A 19,162-nucleotide genomic window follows, 5' to 3' on the forward strand; every position below is an offset into this window, starting at 1 on the left:
TGTCCAGAACCCCATATAAAAGCAGGACACAGCAAAGGAATTCATTTCAGAGAATAACGGTGGCTGAATCCAGTTCACCAGACCCAGCGTCCATCCTGCTACATCAGTAAATGTTCTAGGTCTACAATCATAATTTACATCATATGTACACGAGAGACAATACATCACAAAGACTTTTTAATGACACCAAAAGAGCAAGTCAGTGACCTACTAATCTACTTTTTATTACCAAATGCCATAAATCACAAGACGTCTTGCATACAGAAGGTAACACGAGCTCTGGCTCATGGGATTCGGCTTAATAGTCAGAGCAAAGCCAATAAAACAGTACAATAGTTACATGCCATATATTCAACCTGCAACCATTCATTTAGTCTTGCTGTTTTAGTGAGCTCATCTTCGAGTTTCTCAATGTGATATCTTTTTACCACTATAAATGCAGAGAGCGGTCACTGGGAGGTCATTCTACTTTATATACTTAGTCTGTTTGCAAAAAAAGCAGATTAATTAAAGAAAACTGTACCAAAACAGGCATGTCATCTTTAATCCCATCCAAAGACAAACCTGGTATGGTTCCTTCAAGTTGATCGAGAAAAAAAAGTATAGATATCGGCTAGTGGCAAAGTGGATAGACAATAAAGGTGGCCACAGAAAGTGTGTGTGTGTGTGTGTGTGTGTGTGTGTGTGTGTGTGTGGCAGGGGCATCTGACCATCCCCAGATAGCAGATTCAGGGTAGAGAAGGCTCAGGCAGTTGGATTTCAACATGTCTGATCCTTTTTCTCCAAGGAAAGATAAGTCACCAGAGATGTCTGGCAGGGACCCTACTCCCCTCTCCTGACCAAGTGTGCATGTGTACGGGGGAATCGGGAAGAATAGATGTTAGCTATCGAATGCGTATGGCTAGAACTTAAGTTCTTCTGTGGCCCAGTTACCATTCAATCTAAATATATCTGAACATTTCGGAACAATAATATAATAAGAAGCACAATTAGCTCTGTCTTTGATTAAAAAAAAAAAAGAAAAAAAAAAAAGATTTAAACAATTTTGGACCAAGAAATTACAATATTTTCCATCCTCCTTGCTAAAGGCTTTATAGTAAAAGTCTACTAACAACTGCTGCATATTACCATATACATATAGTTTCTGCTATACCGGAATGACTATATTTATTATCATTGTTCTTTGGAGCTGCTGACCACATTGCTTCTTACTGAAATCTCTCACGTTCAGGAAGAGGCACACAAGAAAAACAGTGACGTCATAAAACTGTTGGGTTATTGGAGTATGTAACCTTAATATGTAGCGTACGCGAATTCTGGGCCAATAGTCTAAGATTTAACATATAACGAGAATAAGACAGTCACACCGCACGGTTCTGGAAATAGGATTTTCTGTTTAATTATATGACATGACTTTTTCATGCGCTTTTGAATAAAAGTTCATGTCAAATCAAGGCCAGACAGGTGAACACGCACACATACATTCTATAAACAGAATGTGTAAGTTGACATTTGTATAATGACACCACTCCACCTCTATTCACACATCCCGCACCGAGCGCTGTCAAAGTTAAATTCTCCAGTGTATGTGGGAAATCATCTGTGTACAGGGTTATAATAAAAAGACAACAATGAGTTTAACCTTGTAGCCACATTGCTGGTCCATGACCACAGGGAATTGTAGAGTTACTTGTGATCATGACTGCACCTCGCATGTTGGTCAAGACGGGGATCATGGATATTGGTGATGAAAGCTTACATTACCTTGTCTTTTAAAAATACCAATACACCAGGTTGCTCTACAGTTAAACCACATATGAAAATGGGTTTAAAAATTCTCAATCCCTCATTAGGCAGCAGTAGAAGTGTGAGATGTAGAGAAGACAGAAATATTGGGGGAAATTTATTAAGACTGGCCTTTTTTATACTCCAGTCTTAAACTGAAGTACTTCGGAGTGAAATGCGCCAAATTTATTAAGACGCGCATGACTTGTAATAAATTTGGCGCATCTTAGACAGTCCTAAGGTAAGAAAAATAAATATATGACTGCTATGAGCAGGCCTTGATTTGCGCTACAATTTACGCCATTTTCGGTCTTTAAAAATCATAAATCTGTCAGAAACTTGCTGTCCCTGTCCATTCTTGTTGAACCCGCCCCTCCTGATTAAACCCGCCCACTTTTTTCATTCCTTTTTAAAAGTCATGATAGGAAAGAGAAGTAGCTGCAAATTTTAGCACAAATATGGTGGGTGTCATAAAATGTGAGTTTTAAAAAAAAAAGTAAAGCAGATAATAAATTATCCCTATTGTGTCTAACCATATTTTCGCTTTAACTATTTTTTTTCTCTCTAACTGTGCAGTGGGCGGGCTCTTTCTGATGTAGAGCGGAGCGGTGTGCTCGAATCAGCTGCTTCCTCCTCTCCTCTCACACATACAGGCGGAGGCAGAGAATATCCCCCTCTCCACGTCTTTAGTTACTGCGTCACCAAAAAGTAAGTCTTTTAGTAACAGAGGAGATTTATAGCATTGTGAACCACAGAAGGGTGAAGAAGATGCTACTCTTCCATAATATGAGGGATTACAAAGTTTTATGTATTCACTAATTATTTTTGAGACCGGAAATCAAGGTTTTTATAATTAATGTCTAAGACTAGTGTCCCTTCTGTCAGACGGCTAAAAAATGACCTGTATGAAAATTAGACGACGAGATTTCACTTTTAAAAGGGTTTGCAGCTATAAGGTGCTGACAAGTCTTCTCTGTGCTTTAGAATGGGTAGCGTCAGGGAACTTGAACCATTAACATTCATACGGCGCTATTAAAGCAACTGCTCCAGCTTGTAAAGGGTGTGACTTAATAAAATTCTACCACATTTTCGGATAAAACAAATTTGTACAAATATCCTCAAAAAGTCAGAGACATGTTAGAAATTTTTACATCCCTGGAGCTTGTGAATTTGATCCTCAACAAATTTCAAGGACTAGTGACCAAACCCCATTAAAGCCACTCAATGAAACCCTCTGACACAACAGTAAAATAAAAAAATAAATAAAAAAAAAGGGTTACTAAAATCAATTGTGTTTTACTTAGAATTTTGAGCGTGATTTACTACCATAGCCTCTTCTTTCTGGCAATAGGTGGAGATAGGAGTTTGGGAAATCTGCCAATGATATCTTACTGCATGAATCTATGACATGCCAGAAGATTATTCATAGCTAGATTTCCCCCGTAACGTGTTATAACCCAGAGCTTCATATTAACTTTTATAATATAAAAGAGTTTGCACTAAACACACCTTGAATATATGAATAACGAACTGTAGCACCCACAAAATTCCTATATTCCAAACAACTCATATAGGTCGCTAAATGTATTTGCATCCACAGTTCTCCACTGCTCATACTATACATTAAAGGATTCTTAAAAGTGCGGTAATGAAATGCTAACTAGGCACTTGCAATAGAGAAAGAATCACCACTGTTCAGATGATATCACTAGTATAGCTGCCAATTGACCTTTGTGTTCCAACTTGCTGCTATGCGAGTCCGATTCTTATAAGAACTTATACTTCAGTTCTGTAGAGGTTCCGGCACTTCAGAAGTGTGTTTACAGATCCGTCTTGTGTATGCAGGGCGCCCCAGCTCATGGCGTTCCAGCAAAACCAATGTCCAGCGCAGAAACGCTAGCACCTAGTGACATCACTAGTGAAACGGTGGCTCACACAGACCAAAATACACCTGACGCGTTTCGGAAAAAATAGGGGTTCTTTCCTTAATTTAAAAGCTGCTTTCTTGATGATGTGGTTTTGTCGTAAATAGTTCAAGAGGCTCTGTCACCAGATTTTTCAACCCCTATCTGCTATTGCAGCAGATAGGCGCTGCAATGTAGATTACAGTAACGTTTTTATTTTAAAAAAACGAGCATTTTTGGCCAAGTTATGACCATTTTTGTATTTATGCAAATGAGGCTTGCAAAAGTCCAACTGGGCGTGTTTAAAGTAAAAGTCCAACTGGGCGTGTATTATGTGTGTTACATCGGGGCGTGTTTACTTCTTTTACTAGCTGGGCGTTCTGACGAGAAGTATCATCAACTTCTCTTCACAACGCCCAGCTTCTGGCAGTGCAGACACAGAGCGTGTTCTCTCGAGATCACGCTGTGACGTCACTCACAGGTCCTGCATCGTGTCGGACGAGCGAGGACACATCGGCACCAGAGGCTACAGTTGATTCTGCAGCAGCATCGGCATTTGCAGGTAAGTCGATGTAGCTACTTACCTGCAAACGCTGATGCTGCTGCAGAATCAACTGTAGCCTCTGGTGCCGACACGATGCAGGACCTGGGGCAGGAAGTGAGTGACGTCACAGCGTGATCTCTCGAGAACACGGCTGTGTCTGCACTGCCAGAAGCTGGGCGTTCTGAAGAGAAGTGGATGATACTTCTCGTCAGAACGCCCAGCTAGTAAAAGAAGTAAACACGCCCCGATGTAACACACATAATACACGCCCAGTTGGACTTTTACTTTAAACACGCCCACTTGGACTTTAGCAAGCCTCATTTGCATAGATACAAAAATGGTCATAACTTGGCCAAAAATGCTCGTTTTTTAAAAATAAAAACGTTACTGTTATCTACATTGAAGCGCCGATCTGCTGCAATAGCAGATAGGGGTTGCAAAATCTGGTGACAGAGCCTCTTTAAGAAAAATCTCAACGCAAGCACACTAGATCAATGGGCCTGCTGCAAAAAAAAATGATCATAGTTTTACTTGGACCAAATGAAAATCTCGGTTATGGTCAGCATAAATCAACAAGATACAGTCACAAAGATATTTTCTACGGTCTACACTGCCGTTTCATCATCCCCTCTTCTCGGAGAGCAAGAGATGAGGATATAATATCTTCAAAAGAAGGCCATTTCCACAGACCCTCCAAGTCTTTTAGCGGCAGAGATATACACATGCCAATTCTGCTTTCATTTTTTATGTTTCATATGATTTAAAAAACAAGTAACAAAAAGAGTGTATATAATGAAAAGATCAGAAAAATAGCGAGGGTGCACTTGAGCCTGGACCCTTACCTTATCTCTCAAATGGTGTTCTGCTGCTTCAATGTTCAAAGGATCGTCAAAATTTAATAGATCCTACAGGAAGAAATAAATATTTCACAAAAAGGAAAAGATTTCACACAGAATAGGATTGTAAATGACTGGCTCATGGACACACTTTCCAGTTTTGGCACAGGCTCCACCTAAACGTTCAATCAAGGTTTAGATTTTGCCTTCCAAATTGTGCGTTCTGTAAACCTGCCTGAAGATGGTTCTGCCGAGATGCCCAATCCCACTTATTTCTGTCATGAAATCATAACAAGATGTTGCTGAATAGAACAATATCATTGCACATCTTATAAACATACGGCTGCACTTTATGAAATGAGGGCATAAAAGCTGTAGTTATTATACACATACGCCAAAGAACAGCAGAAAGATTTCATTCAGAATACCCGACCACATAGCGTGGCAGGACAGGGTCTACATTTCTATACGGAAGAGAAGAGAACAAAGGAGCATATGTAAAATATATAAAAAGGGTCATATGACCTGCTCAGTAACTGTGATTGGTCAAAGCCCTTTCTGAAGCTTCATCCTTTAGACTGATTCAGTGACCGAGAAACCTCTTAAAGGGAACCTTTCCCATTGAACATACAGTCTGATCTGCAGACATCATATTACAGAGCAGGGGGAGCTGAGCAGATTGATATAACGTTTTGTAGGGAAATATTCAGAAGAGCTTTTATTTTAATTCATTTAAATCCCTGTTAATTCTGGGAATAGGATTCCAGTGGGAGGTCCTTTTCAATGATTGACTCTTCCGTGTATAAATGTGCAATGTCACTCATAGCTGTCACTCATTGAGTGAGGCCGCCCGCTGGACTCCTAAACCCAGGACACAAAAAGGGATTGAAATGAATAAAAATATAAGTTCTACTAAATCTTTTCCTACGAAACATATCAATCTTCTCAGCTCCTCCTGTTCTAAAAGATGCTGCCTACAGTTCAGACTGCATGTTCCACGTGACCGATTCCCTTTAAGCTGGCCATAGACATGACGGTAAAAAGTTGAAAAAAATCCACAGCACTCACCATTCAGTAGAATTTTCATTTACTGTCGCGTTAGGCAAATAAAGGCAGTATGGATGTGGAGCACAAGCCTATGGCGGTTTCGTGTGTACCCACGCTTTGTCAAGGCCTTGACAAAGCGTGGGTACACGCAAAACGGCCGTAGATTTTTTCTACTTTTTACTATTATACTAGTGCCGTGGATTTTTTCTGCTTTTTACTATTATACTAGTGCCGTGGATTTTTTCTGCTTTTTGCTATTATACTAGTGCCGTGGATTTTTTCTGCTTTTTGCTATTATACCTGTGCTTGTCTAATCCCACAACCGAGTACCACCTGTTTTGGATTCAATTGAACCCGTTTAGACCTATGTGGTTGTCTGATTATTGAGACTCGTAGTGCTCAAAGAGCCAAAGCAGTGCCGACCTTTTTCTCACATTTAATATTTGCTCATAGACATGACATAGCTGTCAGCCGAACCAAGCGTGCGTGTTCATTTCAATGTTGAGAGGGGAATAAGCCAATGCCAGACCCCTGTGGTAGCAGCTTATTTCCCGCAGAAACATCTGCCGTCTGGGAAACAGTCAGGAGGCCACAATACGCATGAGATCATCGGCAGTCAGCTTTAGGCTCATTCACTCCTAAGCACAATTTCCTGAAGAATGACTCAAGGGGATTGAAGTGTCCCAAGAGATTCATTGTGATACACCATCGATTGTAACTCAAAACCAGTGATAAAGGTTCTTTAGATCTGCATTGCTTTCTAACTTGTGTCCTATATGAAATGTTAAATACTTTTGTGTCAAAAAAGACAAAAGTATAATAGGTATGATACCTTTATTGGCTAACCATCCTAAATCATGTACAATTTAATAATTTAAAGCACTCCAGATCTTTTTTTTTGCCCTCCCCAAGTGCAACGTAGACATGTGTATTGACTTACCTGGAGTTGTATTTCACGGATTCCTCTGTCCCGGGCCGCCGTGGGGGGTCATGTGATCTCCATTCTGACTATGTGTATCCTACAGCGTTTTCTGTAGGGACTGGTAGTCAGGCTCTCAATGCAACTCTATGAGAGCCTCGATGTAAGTCTCATAGACTTGCATTGACAGACCTCCGGTTTCTACAGTAGACGCTATAGGATTTGGGTTGTCAGAATACAGATCATGTGACCCCCACCACGGCACGGAATGGAGTTCTGTTAAAAACAGCACCAGTTAAAGTAATACATATGACTACATTACATTTGCAAACGGTAGGCAAAAGAAATAAAAATCCGGAGGGGTTCTTTAAGTGCCCATAATATCCAAAACTGTGAAGTACATTGTCTTTATTTACATGTAGCAAGGCCGAGCTTGCTATTTCACAACACATTATGTTATAATGTGTTATGTGATTTTACATAGGATTGCACAGAAACCTTATGAGTTATTGTAAAGCTGCCTAAAAACATAGGGTTAAGTTTACATCTGCATTGGAGGCTCTGTTAGATTTCACCGAAATCACAGACAAATCAGTGCAACATGCAGCGGTATTTTGTCCGGAAATAATGACAGATGCTATTAAAAACTATTACAGTCAATGAATTCGTTGGGCGGTGTTAGTGTCCGTTAGTTTTGGTGTTCTACTTCTATGATGGAACAGAACAAAGGAAATGGAAACCGGTGATGTGAACTCAGCCTATGACAGATGTCAGCCAAACGCTCATATGGCTTTCAGTCCCCGATCTCCCTATAAACATGAATGCTCGACTCAGACGATTGTGTATATTTATTTCATTGGGGAGAAACAGACAAAAATGTATCATTACATAATATTTTAAATCAGGCTTTTGAAATACTTGAAATATTTCAGTTTTCACACCGGCCACTAGAGCAGTCACAATAGGATTTTCCTTCCTGTTCTCTGTAGCTTACATGTCAACTTTGATGTATAAACTAAGGCTTCGTTCACATCTGCGTCAGGGCTCTATTCTGACGTTCCGTCTGAGCTTTCCGTCAGAATGGAGCCCTGACTGAAACAAACGGGAACCATAGGTTTCCGTTTGCATCACCATTGACTTCAATGGTGACGGATCCGGTGCCAATGGTTTCCGTTTGTCTCAGTTGTGCAAGGGTTCCGTCATTTTGACGGAATGAATAACGTATCGGTATTGATTCAGTCAAAATTACGGAACAGTTGCACAACTGAGACATACCAACCTATGGTTTCCGTTTGTTTCAGTCAGGGTCGCGTTCTGACGGGAAGCTCCGATGGAACGTCAGAACGGGACACTGACGCAGATGTGAACATAGCCTAATATATCATTAGACTGTGATTGAGTTCATGACAGCGCTCTTGTTTTGCTGAGGGCCAGATAAGGCAGGATATGTAAATGCCTATTTACACAGTTCAATGATGTAAACAGAGCAGCAATCACCTGATGAACGAGCAGCAACGCCATAATGAACGAGCTCGTTCATTGGCTGATTGGATGTTTTATCCTGCCCTGAAATCCATCGTTAATGGCAACACAGCTCTCCGTTTAAACAGGGTATGTGCTGCCGACATTAGGTAAACTGTATGGGAACCAGACAATTGTATAAACGATTGTTCGTGCCCATACAATTTATTTTGGCCCGGTTTAAATGAGTGGTGACCGACCTGTAATTATCAGTACTGGGCGCTCATTATGGGCACATATCTGCCCGTGTTTAAAAGTGCTTTTACAAGGCCCGATACTGGACAAAAAAACAAACAAACGATCATCGATCATACAGCATATCATTCGGTGCTCGTTAGTGTCACACACAAGGAGCAACGATCGTCAATGCTATTGTTCGTCCCCATGCATTTGCATCATGCTGGCAGCACCTTCTCCCTGTTTACACAGAGAGATGTGCGGCCAACTAGCGACCATATTTTTGGCCGGATAAAAGATCTGATTAGCCGAAGAACAAGCGTCTCTGGGGAGGGGGCTGCACATCAGCACTTGCTGGACACTAATAGTCTATGACATTTATTAACAGATTCTCAATCATTTTAGCTGCATAAAGTGCACACACACCCTTCGGTACTGTCTAAACAGACAATACAGTAAGTGTGTGCATCAAACATGGCTGCCACAGGAACATTTTTAAAAATAGAAAAAATTGCTGAAAACAAAAAAAAAACACATTACATCTATTTTATGAAACTAAAACGAAATACATGAGACATTCCCTTTGAAGTGCAGATCCACTCAGACCAATAATAAAGAAAAGAGCTAAAACCGGAGTGCTGCCTTAGTTAAGGGTAGCATATATATATCTATGTACTAAGAGCTCATGGACATGACTGTATTGTGAATCTGTATTGTACAGATTCATAATACACCATATAATTCTATGAGTCTACACTGTGTTATTCTCATTGTTGATCCAGAGGAAGGCAAAAACCCCATGAGTCAGAATACAATTTTCCTCATCTTAGAAGAAAAAAATATCTTCTTTCCTCTAGATGTAGTGGATGCCCCATTGTTATAGTTACAGTCCTAGGTATAAAAAGATCAATAGACAGATCTCTGGACTGTTTTTTTTTTTTTTATAGAGTTATTAGGTCACCCCTTAGCCATATCTTTTTTAAACGGAATAAACCCAATTTTAACAACTGGAATAAGTGGGGCGAGGTACTCAAAATTTTTTATTACTTTGGTTGCTGCCTTTGAACCTGCTTAAAGGAACAGTGTCATCACAAAAAAAAATTTCATATGTTCAAGATGTTAGTGCTTTATTAACCCTTTCACGACCAAGGACGAAAATGCACGTCCTGGTCGGCTGCTAGTTCCCGCACCAGGACGTGCATTTTCGTCCGCATTTCAAACTGTCACTCTGTGTAAACACAGAGTGACAGACCCGCGCTGACAGCTGTCCTAGACAGCTGAGACATCAGTCTCGCCGGACAGCGGACCATCGCCGCTGCTTTCGGCAGTTAACCCCTTAAGTGCGGCGACGGATTGCCGTCGCCGCATTTAAGTGGTTTGAAGCACATCGGCAGCCCCCACGAAGTGATCGTGGGGGCTACCGATGCTTGTCACGGCAATCGGAGGTCAGATAATGACCTCCGGGTTGCCATGTACGGAAGCCTCGGAGGAACAGCCTCCGGCCGTTCCTCCTCTGCTTCCTGTCAGTGTGACAGTCACGTCACAATGACAGTTGGAGTACATTACACTACGTGTGTAGTGTAATGTACTCTAGCAGCGATCAAAGCTGCAAGACTAAGTGTCCCCTAGTGGGACAAGTAAAAAAAGTAAAAAAAAGTAATAAAAATGTTTTAAAAAAAGTGTAAAAATAAAAGTTATAAGTTCTATAAACACAAAATGCTTTTTTTCCTATAATAAGTCTTTTATTATAGAAAAAAAATGAACACGTTAAAAAAGTACACATATTTTGTATCACCGCGTTCGTAACGACCCCAACTATAAAACTGTAATGTTATTTTCCCCGCACGATGAACACCCCAAAAAAAATCAATAAAAAACGACGACAGAATCACAATTTTTTTGGTCACAACCGCTCCCTAAATAAAGAATAAAAAGTGATCAAAAAGTCGCATGTACCCGAAAATAATACCGATAAAAACTTCTATCCGTCCCGCAAAAAACAAGCCCTTACACAGCTTTTTTGACTAAAAAATAAAAAAATTACGGCTCTCAGAATATGGTGACACAGAAATTTTTTTTGTTTATAAATAAGTCATTTTATTGTGCAAACGCTAAAAAAAAGGAACAAACCTATATACATATGGTATCGCCGTAATCGTACCGACCCGCAGAATAAAGTAACAATGTAATTTATAGCGTATGGTGAGCGCCGCAAAAAGAAAACCTAAAAAACGGTGTCAGAATTCCTGTTTTTTGCTCAGGATTGCAAAAAAAATTAACAAAAAGTGATTAAAAAAAAAACGCACGTACCCCAAAATGGTACCAATGAAAACTACAGATTGTCCCGCAACAAATAAGCCCTCACACCGCTCTATTGATGGAAAAATAAAAAAGTTATGGCTCTTGGAAAGCGGGGAGGGAAAATCTAAAATCAGAAAGCAAAAACTGGATCAGTCCTGAAAGGGTTAATTCATTTCTAATGAAAAAAACGTATGACCACATGTGGGGTATTTCTGTACTCGGGAGAAATTGCTTTATAAAAAATGGTTGTTTTTTTCCTCCTTTATCCCTTGTGAAAATGAGAAAATGCAACATTTTAGTGGAAAAAATGTTGATATTAATTTTCGCGCCCTAATTCTAATAAACTCTGCAAAAGACCCGTGTGGTGTAAATGCTCGCTATACCCCTAGAAAAATTCCTTGAAGGTTTTTCCAAAATGGGGTCACTTTTGGGGGGTTTCCACTGTTTTGGTCCCTCCAGTGCATTGCAAATGCGACATGGCACCGAAAACCATTCCAGCAAAATCATAAATCCAAATGGCGCTCCTTCCCTTCTGAGCCCTGCTGTGGGTCCAAACAGCAGTTTATTACCACATATGGGGTATTGTCGTAATCGGGAGACATTGCTTTACAAATGTTGGGGTGCATTTTCTTCGTTATTCCTTGTAAATAAAAATTTCTATGTTGTTTCAGAAAAAAAGTAAATTGTAATTTTTACAGACTAATTCCAATATATTTAGCGAAAAACCTGTGTGGTCAAAATACTTACTATACCCCTAGATAAATACCTTATGGGGTCTAGTTTTCGAAATGGGGTCGTTTATGGGCAGTTTCTATCGTTCTGGCAGCTCAAAGCTTCTCCAAATGTACAGTGGGGCCTAAAACATTTTCAAGCAAAATATGAGTCCTGAAAGCTTCCGGGTGCTCCCTTCCTTTGGGGCCCTGCCGTGTGTCCAAACAACGCATTAGGGCCACAATGTGGGTATTTTTGAAAACAGGAGAAAGAGGGTGATAGATTTTGGGGTGTGTTTCTTAATTTTCATGTTCGCTTTACAAAGAAATCGGTCTTCAAACAAATACTTTTATGAAAAAAGTGAAATTATATTTTTTTTTCACCTGATATGCATTAAATTTAGCAAAAAACTGTGGGGTCAAAATACTTACTATACCCCTAAATAAATACCTTATGGGGTCTAGTTTTCTAAATGGGGTCGTTTATGGGGAGTTTCTATCGTTCTGGCAGCTCAAAGCCTCTCCAAATGTACAGTGGGGCCTAAAACATTTTCAAGCAAAATATGAGTCCTGAAAGCCTCCGGGTGCTCCCTCCCTTTCGGGCCCTGTCGTGTGTCCAAGCAATGCATTAGGGTCACAATGGGGGCATTTTTGAAAACAGGAGAAACAGGGTGATATATTTTGGGGTGTGTTTCTTCATTCTCATGGTCGTTTTACACAGAAATCGGTCTTCAAAGTGATACTTTTATGAAAAAAGTGTTTTTTGTTTTTTTTTCACCTGCTATGCATTAAATTTAGCAAAAAACTGTGGGGTCAAAGTACGCACTACACCCCTAGATAAATACCTTAAGGGGTCTAGTTTTCTAAATGGGGTCATTTATGGGGAGATTCTATCGCTCTGGTAGCTCAAAACCTCTCCAAATGTACAGTGGGGCCTAAAACATTTTCAAGCAAAATATGAGTCCTGAAAGCCTCCGGGTGCTCCCTCCCTTTCGGGCCCTGTCGTGTGTCCAAGCAATGCATTAGGGTCACAATGGGGGCATTTTTGAAAACAGGAGAAACAGGGTGATAGATTTTGGGGTGTGTTTCTTCATTCTCATGGTCGTTTTACACAGAAATCGGTCTTCAAAGTGATACTTTTATGAAAAAAGTGAAATTATATTTTTTTACGCCTGCTTTGCATGAATTCTTACAAAAAAACTGTGGGGTCAAAATACTTACAACACCCCTTAATAAATACCTTAAGGGGTGTAGTTTTCAAAATGGGATCACTTGTGGGGGTTTCCACCATTCTGACACCTATGAGCCTCTGAAAACCTGGCTTGGTGCAGGAAAACAAAATGTACTTCAAAATGTATAAAATGATTACTAAATTTGTAAGTCCTCCAAATTGCTCAAAAAAAAAAATTTTTTTTCAAAAGTGCTGCCAAAATAGAGTAAAGAGATGGAAATATATATTTAATTAAAAAAATTGTACAGTATGTATGTACATATGTCACATATTGCAGTTAAAAAAAGGGAAAAATGATAATTTTTACAAAATTTCTTCAATTTCTCTATTTTTTAATTAATTTCCGCAAATCGTATCAGTCTACTTTTACCACTAAAATAAAGTACAACATGTGACGAAAAAACAATGTCAGAATTACTTGGATATTCAAAACTTTCACAGAGTTATTCTCTGATAAAGTCAGACATACCAGATTTGACAAATCTGGCTTGGTCATTAAGGTACAAACATGCCCGGTCATTAAGGAGTTAAAAACGTTTATATTTATTTGTGTGTTTGTGTTTTACTTTTTCTTATTTTTACACTTTGTCTTCCCTATGGGGGCTGCCATTTTTTGTTCCATTTCTGTGTGTGTCGATTAACGACACATACAGACATGGAATACGGCAGCCACAGTCCCATAGGGACTGCGAACGGCTCCCGTCCCATTCACTTGTGTGTACGGCGTCTGTGTGGGAACTGCGCATGCGCCGCTCCCACACAGTCCAATTTGAAATTGGCGCCGTCCGGCGCCATTTTCCTGTGGACCGGAAGTCGCGGCCGGACAGTAATATTACTACTTCCGGTCGCGGCTTCCGGACTTGTGCACTTGGACCAGCGGCAGCAGACGGAGCGGACGGGCCGGAGGGAGCCGCGGCGGCAGGAGCAGGTAAGAGATTTCAATGTATGTTCGTGTTTGTGTGTGTTTACTACTGTATGTAAACCTACTACACTGTGTGTTAGCTCAAAAAATGGCGACACACAGTGTAGGAGGTTACACCGTTCAAACCCCTCGTTTATCCCGGCACTAGCCAGGATAAAGGAGGGGGGGATGGTGAGAGCTCACTAGAGCGAGGGCTTTTTACCCAATTTTGCAGCAGAAAAGCTATGTGGTTGCTTTACCACATACTTTTGGGAATGGCTCCATCTAGTGACCAGAAATGGTAAATACTATAAATTTGAATCCAATTTATAATATTTCCTGACTCGTGAAAAAAATAAAAAAAATTTGAACAATGTTTAATCACCCACACACTAAATGTTTAATTTAAAAAAAAACAACATGTTTTTCTGGCAACACATTGCCTTTAAGCTCTACTATGTCTTTGGTGTACAATGGTGTCAATCTGTCCACAATATTCTATTCCATATGCAGTCTGACGAGTGTTTTGTAAAGTGATAGAACTATTTTCTCATTGTGCACATCTATGCCTGTTTTGATGCTACCCATGAACTTATTTACCTTGGCAGCAGCTGCCTGACACTGGTTGCTACAGTTAGGAATAATAGGCAACAGTACATTTAAGTTCTTTTCCATGTCAGTTTTACCCAGTGTTTTCCCATTTACACCGCATTCCAAATTATTATGCAAATGTTATTTTTCGCTGATTTTCCTAAATAGTCGATGCAAATGACAGTCAGTATAATCTTCAAGCTATCAACCATTGGAGTATAATGCAAATTTTATTGAACAAATCTCCTAATGATAACAGATTTTTTTTAGAAGTAAAAAACTCATGCACGGTTTCAAATTATTATGCACAACAGAGATCAAAACATTTTAAAGGTTGTAAAGAGAACAATTTATGCTTGAATATCTTTGCAGGATGTCAGAATAACCTCCCAGAGCTTCTGTTTTGATGTGAACTGCCTCCCACCCTCATAGATATTTTGCTTGAGGATGCTCCAAAGGTTCTCAATAGGGTTGAGGTCAGGAGAACATGGGGGCCACACCATGAGTTTCTCTCCTTTTATGCGCATAGCAGCCAATGACACAGAGGTATTCTTTGCAGCATGAGATGGTGCATTGTCATGCATGAAGAAAATTATGCTACGGAAGGCATGGCTCTTCTTTTTGTACCACGGAAGTGGTCAGTCATAAACTCTACGTACTTTGCAGAGGTCATTTTCACACCGTTGGGGACCCTAAAGGGGCCTACCTGCTCTCTCCCCATGATTCCAGCCAAAAACATGACTCCGCCACCTCCTTGCTGACGTCGCAGCCTTGTTGGGACATGGTGGCCATTCACCAACCATCCACTACTCCATCCATCTGGACCATCCAGAGTTGCACGGCACTCATCAGTAAACAACACGGTTTGAAAATTAGTCTTCATGTATTTCTGAGCCCACTGCAACCGTTTCTGCTTGTGAGCATTGTTTAGGGGTGGCCGAATAATAGCTTTATGCACACTTGCAAACCTCTGGAAGATCCTAGACCTTGAGGTTCGCGGGACTCCAGAGGCACCAGCGGCTTCAAATACCTGTTTTCTGCTTTGCAATGGCATTTTAGCAGCTGCACTCCTAATCCTATTAATTTGTCTGGCAAAAACCTTCCTCCTTATGCCTTTATCTGTACGAACCCGTCTGTGCTCTGAATCAGCCACAAATCTTTTCACAGTACGATGATCAGGCCTAAGTTTTCTTGAAATATCCAATGTTTTCATACCTTGTCCAAGGTATTGCACTATTTCACGCTTTTCGGCAGAAGAGATCCTTTTTCTTTCCCATATTGCTTGAAACCTGTGGCCTGCTTAATAATGTGGAACGTCCTTCTTAAGTAGTTTTCCTTTGATTGGGCACACCTGGCAAACTAATTATCACAGGTGTCTGAGATTGATTACAATGATCCAAAGAGCCCTAAGACACAATACCATCCATGAGTTTAATTGAAAAACTAATAATTAAATGTTTATGACACTTAAATCCAATGTGCATAATAATTTGGAACACGGTGTAGTATGTAATGGTGGCATGTATTTTCCTTTCCCATGTGAATAACCTTACATTTATATGAATGTAACCTTTTCCACCAAAGCGACTAACTTAACCAGTCCTGTCCTATTTTCTGTTACTAAACGAATGGTAAATTAATTATCAATTGATATTTTACTGTACAATCCCTCTACAATGTAACTAATAAATATATTTATGTATGGCTCTGATTTAATGACGCCTTTTATACTGATAGATCAGCTTTAAAGTGTAGCTAAACGTTTGACAAACTAATGACATGTCATAGTGACATGTCAGAAGTTTGGATTGGTGGTGGTCCGAGCAATGAGACCCCCACCAATCGCTAGAATGAAGCAGCTAAAGCGCTCGTGTGAGCGCTCAGCCGCTTCGTGCTTGTTCGGCTTTTTCTGGAAAGCTAATGCATCGGAGTACGGGCTGATAGACTTTCTATTGAGTCCGTCCACCAATCTAAACTTCGGACATGTCAAGATGACATGTCAGAAGTTTGTCAAACGTTTAGCTATACTTTAACCATGGTAAAATGCCATTGACAGAAATGTCCTGTTTGGGCACCAGAATTACATGAAAGAAATTAAATTCTTTTAAAAGAAATTCATAATGTGGTCAGCTTACCTAAACCTCCAACTAAAGGTTCTTTTATACCAGCCAATATGGGCTGTAAAATGAGCGCCGTTCAAGGAGACGTCTCGTTGATCGGCTCTCTTTTTCTTCTTTCCCAGGGAGATGTGCTGCCAACAACTATAATATTTAATGCTGCATAAATGATTCAAATCAGCCGACGGATGAACGTTTACACAGGACACTGATCGGGAACGAGCGTTCATATAAAAGCTTGTTTGCCCGATCATTGACCCGTATAAAAGGGCCTTAGGGCAAACGTTTAATATCACTATTGTCTGTAGCCCATTAGCCATCTACAGTCAGATATGAAATATAGGCATTTTAAATATTATTAGGTCTGTTGTCCCATAATCTTCAGGTGGCTAGATGATGCTGATGGGGTTTTTACCAGCCTTTTCTAGCTATTTGACTTTTACATTGCTTACCCATATAAATCTGTAAAATATTACATACAGACCACGTACAGTAGCTCTATTAATATTCCTGTTTGCCAGCTATTATTGTCTTCATAATGTGGCTTCAGTTAGTTTCCGTCTCCAGCCACATACCTTATCAGCAGAACCATGTGCATGGATATAGCCGTTCCTGCTGTGTTTTTAATATATAAATCAGACGAGCTAGACATTATATTGTATCTGTACTTACTGTAAACAACGAGTTCAATCCCCATACAACATCCTGCAAATAAAATAAGAAAAAGAGAACATTTAAAAACACCAGAAAGATGTCAGCAGAAGATGGGCAAGTCATTAATTTGCTGGTAACATGGTTTACTTATCAGAAGCAGAGCCCCAGGACAGAGAAATGTGTCTGAGAACATCAGATGCTACAAAGTAGCGGGCAATGGAAAAAGTGGCGTTTAAATGAAATACAAATTAAAGCCTTTGTAGGGAGACTGCAGGGAATAACAGATTATTATCGGATTTTACAGTCATAAAGTAGAGAAAAATGGCAATGATCACAAGGGGCATCTGAGAATGGAAGATCGTAATAAAGGATATGGATCCAGGCTGCAGTGACAGAATCAGATGGCTGATGTAGACTGTGGCTTGTCATCTGCCAGGGAAATCAACAAGATATGCTTTGAAAAGTGCACTGAACTCTATCTGCTATTATTTAAAGGGGTAGTCCGATTTCAGCAAACTATTTAAAAGTTATAAAAGGTTTCAAAAGGCTTTTCGTAGTAATTCCTCACGGTTTTTAAGATCTCTGCTTGTTGTTATTTGGTAGGAACATTCACTGTATACTGTGATGGACACACATGTTCTGGGATCAGTATATGTATCAGAGCTGTGTCTTCTAACGATCCCAGCACCTGTGTGTCCATCACATGACCATGGACAGAATTTTATCCACTGGAAGTAAACAATGAAGGTTCCTACTGAATGACAGCAAGCAGAGCTCTTAACCATGAAGAATTAATACCAATTGTATAACTTTTATTTATACAAAAAAGAACATTAATTTGCTGAAACCGGACAACTCCTTTAAGGGTATGTTCACATTGCATATGTGTGAAGAAAAATACGGGGCTGATTTTAGGAGAAAACAACACCCGAATGCAGGGATTTTTTGAGCGGATTTTCCAAGCGTATGATTTTTGCAAGCAATTTTAAAGCGGATTTTCAGCGTTTTTGAAGCATATTTTATAAGCGTTTTTTTGGTTGTGTAAATGGAAAATAAGCTCGTAAAACGTTTCAAAAAGTGACATGTCTCTTTTTTACGAAGTATATTTTTACGAGTTTCTTTTTAAATTCAGCAGCGTAAAAAGACGGTTCATATGAACTAGTGTATATCCCATTGAAATCAATAGAAAGCTTGTAGTTTCCAGACGTATTTCAAGTGTATTTCGGAGCGTAATTTAAGTGTTTTACACTCCAAAATATGACTGAAAATAATTTGTGAACATACCTTAACAGTATTTCTTCCTAAGCTAAAAATAAAACAATAAGTCTCTAAATTTGACTTCTAAAAAAAAAAAATATATATATATTATATTCATCTGCAGTTGTATTATTCTGGTGTACAAGAGAATGGATTTTTAAAAGGTGACAACCCCAAATAGCAGCCATTAAAGTTCCCAAAGAGTTGTCATCCAGCTTTCCACAAACACAGATTGTCATATAAATCTGTACCACAATGACATAACATTGATGTATAAAGAAGTGCCTTCTAAATTTTAGACTCCAAATGACCTGAATGGCAAATAAATTTCCATTCTTGTGCAGTAACATTTCTCCCACTAGTTCAACCTTACTCAGTCTTATCGTTTTCAAGCAAAAGTAGGCAAAGCCATGTAACCAACTCCCAAGGAGGAAATTATTTCTCGGGATTATGTTAACTACAAATTAGAATCCAACATTTTCTGTAGCTGTGAAACAAAAAGTGTAGTATAAATGACACTTGCTATATGACCCCATCTGTATTACGGCACCCAAAGCCTTCTATGGGACCATATTGTACCTCCATTTGCCTTCTGTTTTATACTGAGGCACGCAAAGGTTATTTTTCTCACAGATTCATTGTGGCATGGTCTACACCCTTAAATGCA

General features: G+C 39.6%; 1 protein-coding gene and 1 long non-coding RNA gene across 5 annotated transcripts in view; one reads left to right on the forward strand and one right to left on the reverse strand.

Moving 5' to 3' along the window:
* LOC142655457 (uncharacterized) overlaps nt 1-19,162 on the forward strand; it is an 88,049-nt gene that overhangs the window by 61,428 nt on the left and 7,459 nt on the right. The window contains exon 3 of the long non-coding RNA XR_012849496.1: nt 2,362-2,493. This is a non-coding gene — a long non-coding RNA (uncharacterized LOC142655457). The remainder of the gene's footprint in view (nt 1-2,361; nt 2,494-19,162) is intronic.
* The window catches only part of UBE2F (ubiquitin conjugating enzyme E2 F (putative)), a 167,970-nt gene that overhangs the window by 11,663 nt on the left and 137,145 nt on the right, over nt 1-19,162 (reverse strand). For all 4 annotated transcript variants that reach the window (XM_075829626.1, XM_075829625.1, XM_075829628.1 and 1 more), the window contains 2 exons: nt 17,257-17,289; nt 5,076-5,138 (listed from right to left, as the gene is read on the reverse strand). In XM_075829626.1, the coding sequence (XP_075685741.1) occupies nt 5,076-5,138; nt 17,257-17,289 (96 nt within the window). The remainder of the gene's footprint in view (nt 1-5,075; nt 5,139-17,256; nt 17,290-19,162) is intronic.

The sequence above is a fragment of the Rhinoderma darwinii genome, chromosome 6 (assembly GCF_050947455.1).
Source record: "Rhinoderma darwinii isolate aRhiDar2 chromosome 6, aRhiDar2.hap1, whole genome shotgun sequence".
Taxonomy (NCBI): Eukaryota; Metazoa; Chordata; class Amphibia; order Anura; family Rhinodermatidae; genus Rhinoderma; species Rhinoderma darwinii.